The sequence below is a fragment of the Ochotona princeps genome, chromosome 6 (genome assembly GCF_030435755.1).
Source record: "Ochotona princeps isolate mOchPri1 chromosome 6, mOchPri1.hap1, whole genome shotgun sequence".
NCBI classification, from domain to species: Eukaryota; Metazoa; Chordata; class Mammalia; order Lagomorpha; family Ochotonidae; genus Ochotona; species Ochotona princeps.
In genome coordinates, this window is record NC_080837.1 from 37492336 (window position 1) to 37510150 (window position 17815).

The window sequence follows — 17815 nt, forward strand, 5'->3', positions numbered from 1 at the left end:
TCTACTTCCTCTCTATCTCTCCTCCTCTCAGTATATCTGACTTTGTAATAAAAATAAAATAAATCTTAAAAAAAAAAAAAAAAAAAAAAGACTTACATAAAAAAGAAAATGAAACTCTAATTAAAAAGCTAAATTAAGTTGTATGGGAAAAAAGATCATATTAATAACTTCAAACATTTTTCAAGGTGTATATAGAAATAGGGAAACTGTATTAATTTTCATGAGAAATGAATTTTGACTTTGAAGCTTCAAAGGTCATATGATCTTTACACTTTATTTCAGATAAAGAAACCAAGAGGGAAGATAACATTCCAGGAGATCTATAGGACTTTAGCCTGATCCTAGGTAAGAAGCAAATTTTAAGGAAAATTAATTTAAAATAAAAATATACTTTAGCTTAGAATTAAATATAAACAAAGCAAAAATGATCATGATTAGGATTTGACAAAAGTTTGGGTAAAAACACTCTTACATTCGTCTACCTCATAGATAGTACTGGCCATTTAATAGTCAATGGATATACTTACTTTTGAATGAGAAGGGTGTATTTTCAGCAACAATACTTGCTCATAGGTTTATTACTACTGCCAAAAATTGGTTAAACTGGTGTTCTGGGTATTATACTGTGTTATGCCACTATTTAATAAATGATAGTTGAGATGCTTGGTATAAATCAGCTTCAGAAGATGGAAATTGCTTAGCCAAAAAGGTATTTCTCTATACACTATATGATATGTACATCTCCATACTATATCACAAAACATTATTTACATATGTACTGGGTCAAAATGAATTAGCTTTACCTTAAAAAAAAAACAACTCTTGTTATGAAAATAGACATCATAGAATGAAAAACAAGCCCTTCCATTTGATTTTTCTTAACAGTGACACTAAAAAAAAAAAAAAAGATGAGTTGTTTGTTTGTAAATAGACATGTTTCTATTCCAAAAATATCTGCTAGGCAAAGCCAGGCTACTGAAAAATCCTAGTACTGGCTCATGTTTTTGTTAATGGTAACTTCTCTTATGCTTGAATGTTTCTCCTTAGTACACCTTACAGAGCACAATTTTAGTCAGGGGAAAATTTTACTTAAAATGTACTATTACTTCAATCTTTGGAACAAAAATGAATATTGTGATAGCAGACTGTTTGGGACCTTGCATACCTCCATCCAAACAATTTTCACAACTAATCATACGCATCACTTATAACATCATCAGTGAGAATTTTACTAGTTTCTATGACCTAAAGACACACGATAAACTGCAATGGAGACCCTAATATAATGTGATTAAGTGCATCCTGCTTGGTTGTTACAACCACGGTCCATGGATTCAGTGGTAGACATGGCAGTCATGTAGCAGATCTTGGTAAATTTGCTTGACCACATTCTTCAGATAGTTGTCTTCCAATGGCACTTTAGATAGAATGGCAGCAATGCTATCTTGGCTGGAAAGAACAAAAAGGTTAATAACTTTTTCTGGAAAGTTGTATTTATCTTCCATTCAGTGGAATGCATGTTCTTGGGTAGTCTCTCTCACTTTGTTAGAACAAATGGGCATTTCTGGAAATAACAGGTTGTTCAGTTTAATATAAGATTCCAAAGTAGACCTGAGAACTAATTCTGTATGCAACTGTGAGGCATTTTATTTTACAATTTTCTTAAAAATTTATTTGTTTTTATCGGAAAGGCAGATTAGATTTATGGAAAGAAGGAGAGAAAGATCTTCCATCTGTTCCCTCACTCCCAAATAGTGGCAATGGCCAGAACTGAGCTGATCCAAAGCCAGGAGCAAGGGGGCTTCTTCCGGGTCTCCCACACGGGTGCATAGCCATCTTCTACTGTTTTCCCAGGCCACAAGTAGAGAGTTGGATGGGAAGTGGAGCAGCCGGAACCCAAACTAGCACTCATATGGGATTCTGGCACTTATAAGGCGAATATTTAGATATTGCGCCACACACTATGAGGCATTTTGAGTTAATTTTTTTTCGTTTTCTAATTTAAACGGTTGGTGATGACCAATGGATTTAAGGTGGATCCATTTTAAATTCTGCCTTCCTCCAATTTGTCAGTAGCATGTATAAATAATTACAAAATTTACCACTGTGTAGTAGGAAGGAGGCCTTTGAGGTCTATTTCTACCAGCTACTTGAGAAGAGTATAATGACCACACAGAGTTTATTTTTTTTAAGGTTATAAAAGCTGTATAAGGGGAAAAAAAGTTGTATAAGGGATTAGTTTATTTACAATTTTTTCCTTTTTAATTCCTACTTTAGACAGGAATGCTCAAAAAATAAAACAGGTATAAAAATACATCAATAGTTTCTAGCATTCACTGGATGTAGCAATGAAAGTCACTGACTTTCAGAGTTAATATTGGGGCAAAGCAGGTTAAGTCACCTCTTGTGATGCCAACATCCCATATGATAACTGGTATGTATCCTGGATGCTCCAGTCTAATACATCTCCCTGATAATGTGCCTTGGAAAGCAGCAGTAGACATCTCAAGTACTTGAGACTGGGCTTTGGTCCTTCCCAGCCTTGGTTTGGGCAGTGAATCTGGGGATGGAAGACGGGTCTCTCCATAATTCTGCTTTTCAAATAAATAAATAAATCACAAACAACAACAACAAAAAATAAATTCTTCAAATCTGAGAATTGACCTTTCACTTTCACTACAATCCATCCATTTACTGACCACTTCGAGTGATCTTTCAAACTAAGTAACAAAGGTAAAAAGGGAGTCTTACCGGGTGCTCCCAATGTGATTTTGAATTGTAAAAGGTACTGGGACAGATGGATAACGGGCAGAGAGATACAATGTTATCTCAAACTTTGCAAATGCTGCAGAGCTGGCAAACAATAGTGTTAGGCTGTAAAAGACAAGATTTGCAATTAAGAATACAGAACAAAAATATTGGACATTTGTCATCTACACTGGCTTATAAAACTTAGGTAAATATTTCTTGTCTTACTGAGGGAACAGAAGATAAAACACTCAGAACAAGGAAGGTATTGTAATGATTATTTTTCAATATTAGCAACAAATCATACTAATAAGATTAATTGTTTTAATAAATTTTTGACTTACTATTTCCTCCCCAAATCATCAGAGTTCTAACGTTTAATACTTTGGAATTTGGAAATTCTTGTCACTGCAGATACAAATAGCTAAGCTGAAATCTTGATGATGTAGGGTGGACCCTTCATAGCTCCTAGAAAGAACTAACTTGTTGACACTACGACCTCAGGTTTCTAGCCTCCAGAACTGTGAGATGGTAAGGCACTTGATTTACAGTATTTTGCCAGGCCAAGGGAATCAACACACTTACTCAGTATTTTTCACATGTATGTTCACAAGGTTATAATATGTTCCCCATCTCTTTAAAAATTCAATCTCCTCTCCGAGGAGTCTGCAATGGTTCATCACCAATGAAAGTTCTTGCAGCATCTAGGGGGCAGGGAGGATTGATGAGATTATCAAAACCTCAGTTTTTGATGGCTCTTTTATAAAGAAACAAAAAAGTTATATAAGAGATAAAAACAAATAAAAAGAAACAAACAAAACAAAATAGAAAAAACACAATAAGAAAAAAAAGTCATACTGAATACATTTATCATTTCAGGATATTTTAGGAAAGGTCTTCTCGGTATCTGGGTCTCCAATATGGACAAAAGGGGCTTGCAATGGAAATGGAGCAACTGGGACATGACCCGGTATCCATATGGGGCACTGGCTTTCAGGTGATGATTTTGCTATAGCACGATATCAGCCCCTAATTTCAAAATAATTTTGCAGCAAAATAAACATAATCATTTATTTCAATTTTCCACAACATTTTTAAAGTAAAATGTAAAATTTCAGTTCTATTTATTTTTGAGGGGAAATACAATACAATTTTTTTTTGATTTCTGAAAGCAGGCTTTACCTTGGGTACCTGATGCTGGGTGGTACATGTCTTCTTCCAGGATTCCTGTTCCTCAATATACTGAAAAATAAGCTTATGAACCAAAAGGGAGGAAGGCGGGGCTTTATCTTCTGGGGGAGAAGAAAATCAAAATCAGGGCATTACTTAATATTTATTTATTTATGTAAATTAAAAAAATACTAAGTTTACAAATTAAATAAGCCCAAAAACTACTAATGCGTTGGTGTCCTCTTCATTTTTTATTTGCAGCATTATTATAACACATATGGTGAATATAAGACCTTCTTGCCAAAATTTAAGACTTAATCACATACAGGATAGCAATTAATTAAGAAGGTAGGTTAAAATTTAATATGAAACTGAGTTTAAATCATTTCTTTACTATCTTAGGGACCCTAAATACAACACTCAAAGATTTTCTGCTCTAACTTTCCCTAATTGGTAAAACGAAGAATAATTTCTTCCTCATAGTGTTGATACAACTACAAACATACTCCACACAAAGTAATTTGCTCATAATCACAACTTTTAAATTATGAATCCTATATAATTAATCATTGCTCCAGGCCTAGTAATATTAAAAAAAAATCATAGGATGTTACACCAGAAGTTTTATGCCTAATACTCATAGAAAAAATTGCTATGATTGCTTAAATTTAACTTAGTAGTAAAGAGTTCTTAAGGAGAAATTTATATCTACAAAATACCAACGAAGTTTTAGAGGCCAAAAATGTTGTGAACTTACCATCTAACAGAGACTGAAACTTCAACTCAGTAATCTTCTTAGAAGCCTTGCCCAGGAAAGAGAGACCAGCTAGAAAGAACCAGAAATAAGACAGTATTTGTTTCTATTGTCTGATTTGAGCCACATTATCAGTACTTGAGAATTCTACTCCTCTCTGAGGCAGGACTATTCACAGGCAATTGACTCACATTATCCTTTGCATTTATCTCCACTAAGCTCAGCCAGCTTAACTAATAACTTGGAAGGAAATTTAAAACACAGCACACAGCTTTGCTCGTTAATATCGCTTCTTTCTATCCCCAACATCTGTGCAAGGAAATTTTTATTTTTAGGAAATACAGGGGAAAATGGCTACTACCACTCACTACCTTTTATCTTTGTAGAAGTATAGTAAAAATTTTATTTTTACATTGCTGCGATGAGTTTTAGGAAACTTCTTTCCAAGCTCTAGAGTTATCTCTTGTGCATCAAATTCATGATTCTTTCCTCATTATTTAAAATTTTCTGAGGGGTGGATTTTGTGGCACAGCAAGTTAAGTTGCTGCTTAGATATTCATATCCCAAACTGGAATGCCTGTTTAAGATCTGCTACTCTGCTACTGATCCAGCTTCCTGCTAATGTGCCTAGAAAGACTAGATAATGGCCCAGATGCATAGGTCCCTGCCATACAAGTAGGAAACCAAGAGGGAGTTCCACGATCCCGGCTTTGGCTGGTCTTGCTCAACCACTTGGGGATGGAATCAGAGAAAGATCTCTCCCTGTGTATTTTAAACAATAAAAAATAAGTATGTCGTATTGATGATCTGGATTGAATAGAAAAAAAAAAAGATACAGGAGGTTTTCTTAATTTTCAATTTTGGACCTGGATGGAAGATGATGGTATTCACTGAAAAAAGCAACTTTTAAGGAGAATCAGGGCTAAAGTTTAGGAGGAGAGTGCAATAAACTGAAGTTCTTACATGACCATGTTTGCTCACAGACTGATAAAGAGGAAAGATATAAAGATAATGATGATTAGGAGATTCCAAGAAAATAGCTGAACCTCTGTCTAGTGATCATGTCATGATTTCTACCCATTTTGATAAGTACTTATTTTTTTCCATTTTTTCAGATTTATGTATTTATTTGAAAGAGCGTTAACCAGGGAGATTGGGTGGTGATGGAGAGAGACAAAGAGAGACGAGAGAGAGAGAAAGAGAAAGAGACCCTCTGTCTCTGGTTTATTCTCCAAATGGCCACAAAATCCAGGGCTGAGATAGGTGAAAGTAATGGGCCTGTTACTCCATCCAGTCTGCCACATACATAAAGGAAATGAGAGCTTAGGCCACCGTTTGCCACTTTCCCAGGCACACTGCAGGGAACTTGGATCAGAGTGGAGTATCTGGGACTCAAAGCCATGATAGCAAAAGTTTCTGTAACAAAACAAAGAATAAAAAAACAGAACCCAGAGCACTATTTGGATAGGCAAAGTTTTATCATCTAATGTAATTCAACAAAGCAACTTTCGGTAGCTGTATTCTTATTTTCAGCTAGTAAATTTTCTGAAAAAATAATTTTTATTGGAAAGGCAGATTACAGAGAAAAGGAGACACAGAGAGAAAGAGCCTCTGTCAGCTGCAACACTCTCCAAGTGGCTGAAACGGCCGAGCTGATTCGATTCAAAGCTAGGAGTCGAGAGCCAGGAGCTTCTTTCAGGTCTCCCACGGGGTGTAACATCCCAAGGCTTTGGCCCATCCTCAACGTCTTTCCCAGGCTATAACAGGGAGCTGGATGGGAAGAGAAGCAGCCAGGACACACACTGGCATCCATATGGGATCCTGGTACGTGGAAGGAGAAGATTTAGGCACTGGGCCACAGCGCCAGGATCTTTATCTAATAAATTAAAATTGAATTAACACTAAAGCGATAAGATTTTTTATCCCTCCTTTTAAAGGTTTCTTTTATTTGTTTGAAAGATATCTACTTGGGCCCCAGTTTGTATCCCAGCTATTCCACATTCCATGTAGCTGTTTCTTTTAGTTTTTTTCTTTTCTGTTTTTGTTGTTGTTGTTGTTTTTCCCTGCTTGTGGCCTGGGAAAGCAGTAGAGGATGACCCAAAGCCTTGGGACCCTGCATCCTCATGAAAGACCGAGAAGAGGCTCCAGGCTCCTGGCTTCAGATTGGCTCAGTTCCAGGCATTGCCGCCATTTGGAGAGTAAACCAGTGGATGGAAGATTTTTCTCTGTCTTTCCTTCGGTCTGTAAAAATAAGCCTTTCCAATGAAAATAAATAAATCTTAAAAAAAAAAAAACATTCACAGAAATAGACAAAACAGATCTTTTATCTGCTGGTTCATTTTTGAAATGGCAATAATGGCCGGGACTAGGGCAGACGAAAGCCAGGAGGTAGGAACTAGGTTTCCGATATGAAAAACTTTGGCTGTCTTTGTTGTTTTTTCAGGCACATCAGCAAGGAACTGGATCCTTTTTTTTTTTTTTTTTAAAGATTTATTCATTTTATTACAGCCAGATATACACAGAGGAGGAGAGACAGAGAGGAAGATCTTCCGTCTGATGATTCACTCCCCAAGTGAGCCGCAACGGGGCGGTGCGCGCCGATCTAAAGCCGGGAACCTGGAACCTCTTCCGGGTCTCCCATGCGGGTGCAGTGTCCCAATGCATTGGGCCGTCTTCGACTGCTTTCCCAGGCCACAAGCAGGGAGCTGGATGGGAAGTGGAGCTGCCGGGATTAGAACCGGCACCCATATGGGATCCCGGGGCTTTCAAGGCGAGGACTTTAGCCGCTAGGCCACGCCGCTGGGCCCAAGGAACTGGATCCTAACGAAGCAGCTGGCACTTGATGGTGCCATTTGATGGTGGCAGTGGCTTAGTCAGCTACTTCAGAGTGCTGGTCCCAGCGATAGAGCCTAGCAGGTAAGTCCTCATTTTGCATGCTCCAGGATCCCACTGGGCATGGGATCGTGTCCTGGCTGCTCCATTTTCCACCAGCTCCCTGCTGTACCCTGAATAAGCAGTGCAGAATGATGCAAAACTTTTGTATACTAAACCCACGAGCGAGACCCCAAGGGGGTTCCTGGATTATGGCTTTCAGATATGCTCAGCTTCAGCTGTTGTGATCACTTGGGGAGTAAAACAGACATAAGATATTCCTCTCTGTGTTTCTCCTTCTCTTTCCATATCTGGATTTCCAATAAAAAGAAATAAATCTTTTTAAAAAAGTTTGGGGCCTGGCACAGTGGCCTAGCAGCTAAAGTCCTCACCTTGAACATGCCGGAATCCCATATGGGTGCTTTCCACCCAACTCTCTGTGGCCTGGGAAAGCAGTTGAGGAAGGCAAAAGGCTTGGGACCCTGCACCCGCGTGGGAGACCTGGAAGATGCTCCTGGCTCCTAGCTTTGGATCAGCTCAGCTCCAGCTGTTGTGAACAATTCCGGGAGTGAATCATCGGATGGAAGATCTTCCTGTCTCTCCTCCTGTCTGCATATTTGAATTCACAATAAAAATACATAAATCTTAAAAAAAAAAGTTTTTCAGCAGTGATATTATCATGCCATTAGATAACTAATCATTTTTAAACATATTTATTTTTACTGGAAAGTCAGATTTACAGAGAAAGAGATACAGAGAGGAAGATCTTCCATCCTCTGGTTCACTCCCCAAATGGCCACAACAGCCAAAGCTAAGCTGATGCAAAATCAGTAGCCAGGAGCTTCTTCTGGGTCTCCCATGTGGATGCAGGGTCCCAAGGTTTTGGGCTGTCCTCTGCTGCTTTCCCAGGCTACAAGCAGGGAGCTAGAATGAAAGTGGAACAGCCTGGATACGAACTGATATGCATATGGGATCTTGGTGCATACAAGGCGAGGACCTGAGCCACTAAGCTACCACACTGGACCCTAACTATTCATTTTTTTTTTTTTTTTAAAACTTGTAATGAGAATTACCTTTTTTTTTTTTTTTTTTTTAAAGATTTATTCATTTTATTACAGCCAGATATACACAGAGGAGGAGAGACAGAGAGGAAGATCTTCCGTCTGATGATTCACTCCCCAAGTGAGCCACAACGGGCCGGTGCGCGCCGATCTAAAGCCGGGAACCTGGAACCTCTTCCAGGTCTCCCATGCGGGTGCAGTGTCCCAATGCATTGGGCTGTCTTCGACTGCTTTCCCAGGCCACAAGCAGGGAGCTGGATGGGAAGTGGAGCTGCCGGGATTAGAACCGGCGCCCATATGGGATCCCGGGGCTTTCAAGGCAAGGACTTTAGCCGCTAGGCCACGCCGCCGGGCCCCCTAGCTATTCATTTTTATACAAAGGGTTATTTTAGTTGCACTACTTACCTATTGGTTCTCCAAAGGAAATGTTAAGTTCTATTGTGTCATAAACAAAGGTGAATATAGCTTGATCATCACTCCACTCAATGATATCCCATTCAGACAAACTGGAGAGAGATAAACAAGACAAAATAGTATTTTTAATATAAAAAAGATATTGCACAAACAGTAGCAAGAGTTGCAAGTTGTATTTTTCCACTAGATTTGGAGACAATATTGTAATTTAAATATCGTAAAAGTATAAAATCTTAGATTTTTGCAAGAAACAAGAACACAACATTCAATTATATACTGAAGAAAAGCCAAATCTATGTGAAAGTATTCCATATTTTTAAATTCCATAGTTCTCCTATTTTGTATAGTATACTCAGCTTAGTAATGAGTATGGTAAATCCCTGAGGGCACACCACACTATAGGATAAAAATCTTGTAGCAGTACATTAAAATTAATTAACTGGATTTCCATTTTTTTCCTCCTCTTCGTTCTATATCTTTACCTATTGGACTGTTAGGCTTGTGATTGTGAAGTGCAGGGAAAATACGCCATTGTAATAATATATGAAAAAGAATAATGGGAGGGAGATAGGAAAAGAAGATTGGTAGGATGGAAGCAGGAGTCTCTGGCTTCTAAATATGTGAGATCTAGTTACTTTGTAAAAAAGCAACAACTGCTCCATCAGGTTCAGATAATCCTTGAGGCACAGGATCAATACACAAATGACACCTGTTTTTTCTTACCTCAATTGGTCCAGTAACTCCTTAGTTCTACTTGTTTGCTTTTTCATGCAATCTATTTGAGCAAGGGTCTGTGCTTTTTGAAACTTCAGTTCTGCAAGATTTCTGCAAATAAAACCAGGAACATAAACTCTTTGCTAGAGAATTCAGAATTCACTTTGTATAGATAAAACACTTTTATTGGGGCCGGTGCCCACAGGCTAAATCTCCACATTCAAGCACCAGCATCCTATACGATAAATTTTGTGATTTTTTATACATGCTGATGACAGACTGGAAGAAGACAGAATTTAAAATAGACCCACTTTAAATCCACTGGCTGTCACCAACAACTTAGATAAAAAAAAATTTAAATAAATTAACTCAATTAAAATTACTCCCAGGCCTGGAGTGATGGCTTAATAGCTAAACCTGTACCTTGCATGTGCTGGGATCCCACACAGCCACTGCTTCATGTCCTGGGTGCTCCATTTCCCATTCAGCTACCTCTTGTGGCCTAGGAAAGCAGTCTAGAACAGACCAAAGTCCTGGGAACCTGAACCCACATCGGAGACCCGGAAGCTCTTGACTCTGGCTTCAAATTGGTTCAGCTCCGGCCATTGTGGCTATTTGGGGAGTGTACTAGCATATGGAAGATATTTCTCTCTCTCTCTTTTTTTTTTTTCTATAAATCTGCCTTTCCAATAAAATAAGTAAATTTACAAAAAAATGGCATCCATTCCTAAGTTCTTAGTTTTTTTTTTTTTTTTTTTTAAGATTTGCTTATTCTTATTGGAAAGTCAGATTTGCAGAGAGAAGGAAAGACAGAAAGATCTTCCATCTGCTGGTTCACTCCCCCGTGGCTGCAACAGCTGGAGCTTAGCTGATCTTAAGATAGGAGCCAGGAGCTTCTTCATGGTCTCCCATGTGGGTGCAGGGTCCCAAGGCTTCAGGCCGTTCTCTGCTGCTTTCCCAGGCCACAAGCAGGAAGCTGGAAAGGAAGAGAAGCAGTTGGGATACAAACTAATACCCATATGGGATCCCAGTGCATGCAAGGACTTTAGCCACTAGGCTAACATGCCGGGCCCAGTTTAGTTTGATTTTTGCAGTGGAGGGGAAGAGATAACTTCACATCACAATTCCACTCCCCGGCTAACAGCTTGAGCTGGTCTAGTCCAAAGCCAGAAGCCCAGAGCCACTGTGTCTCTCGTCACTTCTTTTTCAGTCACATTAGTACCGAAGTAGATCAGAAGTGCAGCTGCCATAACTAAAACTAGTGATCCCATAAGGGATGTTGACATTGTAGGTGGCAACTTAGTTTGCTGTGCCATAGTACCAGCATTAGCTTTGCTTTTTGAAAAGCAGCAGGCAAAGGCTGGGTGCTGTGGCTGTAGCAAATTAAGTTGCCATTTGTAATGCAGAATCCTATATGATTGATGGTTCTAGTTTCATTGGTCCACCCACTTATGTTCCAGCTCCCTGCTAATGTGCGGGGAAAGTGGCACAGAGTATGGTCCAAGTAGTAGGCCCCTGAACCAATGTGGAAAACATGGAAGAAGCTCCTGGCTCCTTGGTCCAGCCACTGTAGTCATTTGCTCATTTGACCTCTCTGTCCCAGATAGAGTTGCAAACTCTTGGCTTTGACCTGGACTGGCTCCTGTCTTTGCAGTCACTTGAGGAATGAAGCAGAGGATAGATGATCTCTCATTGACTCATTCTCTCTCTAATTCTGCCTTTCAAATAGATAAATAAATCTTAAAAACTGAAAAAGGGCCTGGCATGGTAGCCTAGCGGCTAAAGTCTTTGCCTTTATGGGAGCTGGTTCTAATCCCGGCAGTCCCGCTTCCCATTCAACTCCCTGCTTGCTGCCTGCAGAAGCAGTTGAGGACGGCTCAAAGCCTTGGGACCCTGCACCCGTGTGGGAGACCTGGAAGAAGCTCCAGGCCCCTGGCTTTGCATTGGCGCAACTCCAGCCACTGCAGCTCTTGGAAAGCAAATAAGCAGATGGAAGATCTTCCTCTCTGTCTTTCCTCCTCTCAGTATATCTGACTTTCCAATAAGAAAAATAAATTAAAAAAAGAAAGAAAAAAAGGAGTAGATTTTCTTAGGAAAGGTGTAAATCAAATCAGAATTATGAAGATGTCTTGAAATTCACATGTAGTGTTATTAAATATGTAACATTATTAGTATGTATGAAACAATATACTTTTTATAAGCATAGAATATTTTAAAGATGCTCAACCTAAAACTGACAAGTGCAATAATTTTGTTGCCTGTATTTTTTTAATTTGCAGAAATAAAACTTAACGCGTCATAAATCATTTTGCTAGCATAATTTAATGTCAAAACCTTATCAATTGTCATATTGATTGGAATTTTTTTTCTCCATTACTGATACTTAATTTGTTTTAATCTTACACTTGAATACGATATGCAAACGTGAAAAATATGCATCTTATTTGTTTGTAGAGCAGAGTTACAGAAAGAAAGAGGGAGAGGCCAGTGTGCCATCCACTGGTTCATTCCCCAAATAGCTGCAACAGCCAGAGCTAGGCCAGTCCAAATCAGGAGTCAGCAGCTTCTTCTGAGTTTGTCACATGGATGCACACGCCCAAGGCTTAGGCCATCCTCTGCTGCTTTCCCAGGCTCATAAGCAGACAACCGGTCAGAAGTGGAACAGCCAAGACTCATACCACGCCCATATGGGATGTGGCACCCCAGGTGAAGGCTTAGTCTGATAACCCACAGAGCCACTCCAGCATCATGTTTTTCAATACTTGGCATGAAGGCTGACCTTTGAAGCACCTGCTCTTCCGTTTTCAGTTGTTCCAGTTCTTTGAAAACAAAACGAAAGAAATGATGTTTAGAATGCTGGCACAAAAATCACATCTTATTAAAAGTTTTATTTGAGTTAATCTCATTTGAATATAAGAATCTTAAAAAGTTCCTGTAAAGTGCATACTATAAAAAATATACACGGGTTTAAAACCATTTTTGCAACAGAATAAATTTAACTGTTAATTTCATTTTTCTTGATGTTTTTGAAGTCTCTATAAGAACAACTCATACAGAAGGGCATTCAGCTTCCTAGCTCACTTACCTTTCTCTGCAGCTTTCATTTCAGAACTCCATTCTTCCACAGGATTCACTTTTTCTGCATCTTCCAAATTGTTAGTTTCTAAAGGACACAGCCCACAATGGAATAAATGTCAATACTTTACTATGGTCCAGAAATGTGGCACCGCATGTAAAGCTTCTGCTTGCAGTGCCAGTATCACATGCAGGCACTAGTTTGAGTCCCAGCTCCTCCACTTAGAGGTGACTCCCTACAAATCTGCCTGGGAAAGCAGCCTGGGCCCTTTGCACTAATGTAAGAGACCTGGAAGAAGCCCCTGGATCCTGGGTTTCAAACGTGCAGCTCCAGTCACTGTGGCCATCTGGAGAGTGAATCAGTGGATGGAAGATCTGGTTTCTACTTTCTTTCTGTAACTTTGTTTTATTTATATATGTTTTATTTATTTATATATATATACAAATAAATAAGCTTTTAACAAAGTAATACACTTGGGCTTGGCGGTGTGGCCTAGTGGCTAAGGTCCTCGCCTTGATCCCATATGGCCGCTGGTTCTAATCCCGGCAGCTGCACTTCCTCTCTCTGTCTCTCCTCCTCTCAGTATATCTGACTTTGTAATAAAAATAATAAAAAAAAAAAAAAAAAAAAAAAAAAAAAAAAAAAAAAACAAAGTAATACACTGAGCCTGGCGCAGGGACTCCATTGGATAATCCCCACCCTTGAAAGTGCCAGGATCCCATATGGGCTCAAGTTTATGATCTGACTGCTCCACTTTCCATACAGTTCCCTGCTTTGTGGACTGGAAAAGCAGCAGAGGACAGTACAAAGCCTTCAGACCCTGCACCCATGTAGGAGACCAGGAAGGGGCTCCTGGCTTCTGGCTTCAGATTGGCTCAGTTCTGTTGTTGCAGCCACTTGGGGAAGATTCTGCCTTGATCAGCATTTGGGTAGTAAACCAGCAAATGGTTTAATAAAATGAAAAAATTTAAAATATATAGACATACATTTTTTAAAAGATTTATTTATTTTTATTGGAAACACAGACCAGATTTACAGATAGAAGGAGAGACAGAAAGATCCCCTATCCGTTGGTTCACTTCCCAAATGTTTGCAATGGCCGAAGTTGAGCTGACTTGAAGCTAGAACCCAGGCCCCCTTGGGGTCTCCCATGCGGGAGCAGAATCTGTAGGTTTCTGGGACATCTTCTAATGACTTTCCAGGCCATAACAGGGAGCTGGATGAGATGTGGAACAGTTGGGACTGGCACTGGTACCCAGATGTATCCCGGTGCTTGCAAAGTGAGGATTTAGCCATTGAGCCATATATTTTAAACTGGAAATCTAGGAGTTATTCCTTGATCTGATTCCACCAAGGCGACTTCAGGCATGACTCAAATCTTAATAAACCTATAGCAGGTGAATTTTGTTTGGCTCATCAATTATGTTACAGATAGCCAAATGGTCCTTGGCAGATACAAGGTTTCCCTTCTCTGTGGCTTCCCATCTAAAGCAAGTTTGGATTTTAACACAATTTTTTAAAAAAGATTTATTCATTTTCATTGGAAAGTTAGATATACAGAGAGAAAGAGATGGAGAGAGTAAGATCTTCCATCTGCTGGTTCACTCCCCAAATGGCTGCAAAGGTTGGAACTGAGCCAATTTGAAGCCAGTAGCTTCTTTCAGGTCTCCTACATGGGTGCAGGGTCCCAAGGCTTTCGGATGTCCTATATCGCTTTGCCAGGCCACAAGCAGGGAGCTGGATGGGAAGTGGAACAGCTGAGGCTTGAACCGAGACCCATATGGGATCCCAGCCCATGCAAGGAAAGAACTTTAGCCACTTGTCAATTGTGTCAGGCCCTGTTTTTACTTTTTCAAAAGATATATTTATTTTACAGCCATCATCTGGTGCCCACATATTGTATTAGCAAGAAAGCAGATTTGAACCACAGGAGACAGAACTTGAACCAGCACTCTGATATTGGATGTAACATTTCAAATGGAGTGCTTAACCCACTGTGTCACAATCCTGTCCACATTTACTCTTGAGTGATTCAAACCCAGTATCTATGTTGTATAGTGCGCTAAACACCCTTTACATGCCAGTTCATTGCCCTAGCCACAAAGGTCTTCTTTTCTTTTTTTTCAATAATAAATTTATTATATTTTTGATGATGTATACATAGTTGAGAAGGACGCATTCTGATGTGGACCACTGACTAGGATGGCAAGGGTTGAGGAATGGGGGAGAGTGGATGAGACAACCATTTCCAATTTCCTTTTTCCTTCCTTTATCTGGGTAATGGTCTTATTTTCAAATCCTGGCAGTTGGTATATTCTCTTCCTGACTAGACCAGGTTTCTGTCATAGGGCCTCATAGCATCTTGTATATTATTTGAAAGGCAGAGTTACAAAGAGTGAAAGAGAGATCTTCCATCCACTGGTTTGCATACACACAAGAAAAGAAAAAATAACTGATATAAGATTCCAGAGAAGACAGACGGACAAACTGAAAGTTTAGGTGGGAAGGTTAGTCTTAGGAGGAATAAAAGGAAAGCAAAACAAAACACAGACACATAAAACCTTTGCTTTTCTTTCTTTTTTCTTTTTTTTTAATTTATTTATGGCTGAAGCTAAGAGTCAAGAGCTTCATCTGGGTCCCCCATGTGGGTAGCAGGGGCCTAAGTATTTGAATCTTCCTCCACTGATTGATTCTCAGACACATTAGTAGGAGTTGCATTAGAAATAGAACAGCTGAAATTAGAACTGCTGTCCATGTGGAATGCCAGGGTCATGGGTGGTGGTTTAACCTATTATGCCACAACAACACATTGGTCTCTTTAGGAATATAGCCAATAGAAGTGAAATCTGCAAATGTGAATGGGATCTGTAATCCTATATTTGCAGCAGCACAACCTACAATAGCAAAAACATGAAAACAATCCAGACATGCGTCCAAAGAAGAGTGGTTAAAGAAACTGTGGTACATCTACTCCATGGAATATTATTTACCTATTAAGAATGAAATTATACCATTTACAACCAGATGGTCCCAACTAGAGACCATTATGCTCAGTGAAATGAGTCAATCACAAAAGAACAAATACCATATATTCTCTCTTATATAAGGAAACCAACATGGAAAGTGTAAGTTCAATAATCCAATCCATACTGTTTTTGATTGTTTGCTTTTTTGGCTGTATCCCAAGTGTTTTGATGTTTTTTATTTCAGTTTTGTTTACTCCAAATAATTCCTTTTCTTTTGTTGAATTCATCACTGGCTCATGGATTACACCGTGGCATCATTTCTCCCAAGAGACTTTTGTGTTTCCTTTTTGTCACTCATGTGTTGGTTACTCAGTGGTGCATTTTTTCATGGTGCTGTAATTTGTTGTTGATGTTGTTGTGGCTATCCTAACTCATACCAGTTGCTGACCTGGTTTCATGGTTTCTCAATTATGCAAATGTACAGTGATGGAGTACTGGGGTCTACCATACACAGATGTGGGGGAATAACAGAACATGCATCCCTGCTTTCAGATGAAAGATAGATTCCCAATGAAACTGTTGGACATGTGTAGACAATGGGATGCTGGACTGTCTGATATTGTCTGTACCAACAATGTCAGGGTACACTTAAACAAGAGACTAATAGAATTTCTTATGAAGGACTATACTATTGTAGTAAAATGGGGAAAATCTGTACGGGGGTGGGAGTTTGGGGGGTAGTCCCAGCCTATACGAAATTGTACACGTAATTCAAAATCCAAAATAAAAATATATTAAAAAATATTTATTCCCCAACCTCCAATTAAAAAAAACAGACTTATTTTTACTGAATTGACAAATTTACAGAAGCAGGGAGAAACCTTCCATTTGCTGGTTCACTCCCCAAATGACTACAATGGCTGGAGTTGAGATGATCCAAAGCCAGGAACCCAGAGCTTCTTCTGATATAGAGTTCAAAAGTTTTTGGCTGTCCTCCACTGCTTTCCCAAGCCATAAGCTGGATGGGAAGTGGAGCATTCAGGACTTGAACCAGAGCCCACATGGGATGCTAGAGCTTAAAGGTGGAGGATAAGCCAATTAAACCACTGCAGTCCTCAAATTTATTCTATTTATTTGAAAGACAAAGGAGAAGGAAAAGAGAGAGGGTAGAAGAATGAAGGAGAGAAAGGAAGAAAAGGAGAACAAGGAAGCAGAGGAAGAGAGATCTTTCATCTATTGGTTACTTTCCAAATGGTTACAACAGCCCAGGGGGGAACAGGTCAAATTCAGGAGCCAGACATCCATCCTGCTCTCCCCAGTGTGAAGGAGGGGCCCAAGCACCTGTGCCATCTTCTATTGCCTTCCCATGTACATTAGCAGGAAGCTGGACACAAAAAGTAAGAACAGGGACTAGACCGAGCACTTGGATATTAGATGTTTACTCTGAAAGCTGCCACTTATCTCATCACACTCAATGCTGGGCCCCCAGGGAAAGCTTTGGGACAGGATTTTGCTGCAGCATATGCTACTTGGGACACCTGCATCCTTTATCAGAATGCCTGGTTTAAGTCTTGGTTCTTTTTCTGATTCAATTCTAGCTAAGGCATACCCTGGGAGGCACCAGTGATGGCAAGAACTTGGGTTCTTGCAACTCATAGAAGAGATCAAGACTGAGTTCCAGGATCCTGGTTTAATTTAGCCTAGTTATGGGTGTTGTGGGCATTTTGGGGAGTGAACAGGCATAGGGAAAATCTCTTTCATCTGTCCTTCTTCGTGTCTCCTTCAAATAAAATGAAAATTGGAAAGTTAAATCTTACCTATTTACAGAGATTAGGTCCTTAATGATATTTTTCCACAGAGAAACACCAGGAAGTTAAAAATGTCAGCAAATCAACAGAGAAGTGAAAGAAGTTCTCAATAAAATGATTAGAAATTACTTAAGGGCACAACCTGTGTCATAGATCTTTTATTTTTTAATTTTTAATTAAAATACATTTTTTGTTAGGATCTAGTCATATTTTTTGGAAAAGCAGATTCACAG

The 17815-nt window shown here is 39.3% G+C and overlaps 1 protein-coding gene across 4 annotated transcripts in view; it reads right to left on the minus strand.

The window, feature by feature from the left end:
• Nucleotides 1–485: 485 nt before the first annotated feature.
• The window catches only part of KNL1 (kinetochore scaffold 1), a 60550-nt gene continuing 43220 nt past the window's right edge, over nt 486–17815 (minus strand). For 3 of the 4 annotated variants that reach the window (XM_058666062.1, XM_058666060.1, XM_058666063.1), the window contains 9 exons: nt 12818–12895; nt 12512–12551; nt 9742–9843; nt 9010–9110; nt 4676–4744; nt 3931–4040; nt 3334–3452; nt 2752–2874; nt 486–1449 (listed from right to left, as the gene is read on the minus strand). In XM_058666062.1, coding sequence (XP_058522045.1) covers nt 1335–1449; nt 2752–2874; nt 3334–3452; nt 3931–4040; nt 4676–4744; nt 9010–9110; nt 9742–9843; nt 12512–12551; nt 12818–12895 — 857 coding nt within the window. In that variant the 3' untranslated portion in view covers nt 486–1334. The remainder of the gene's footprint in view (nt 1450–2751; nt 2875–3333; nt 3453–3930; nt 4041–4675; nt 4745–9009; nt 9111–9741; nt 9844–12511; nt 12552–12817; nt 12896–17815) is intronic. The other variant, XM_058666061.1, reaches the window with a different exon arrangement.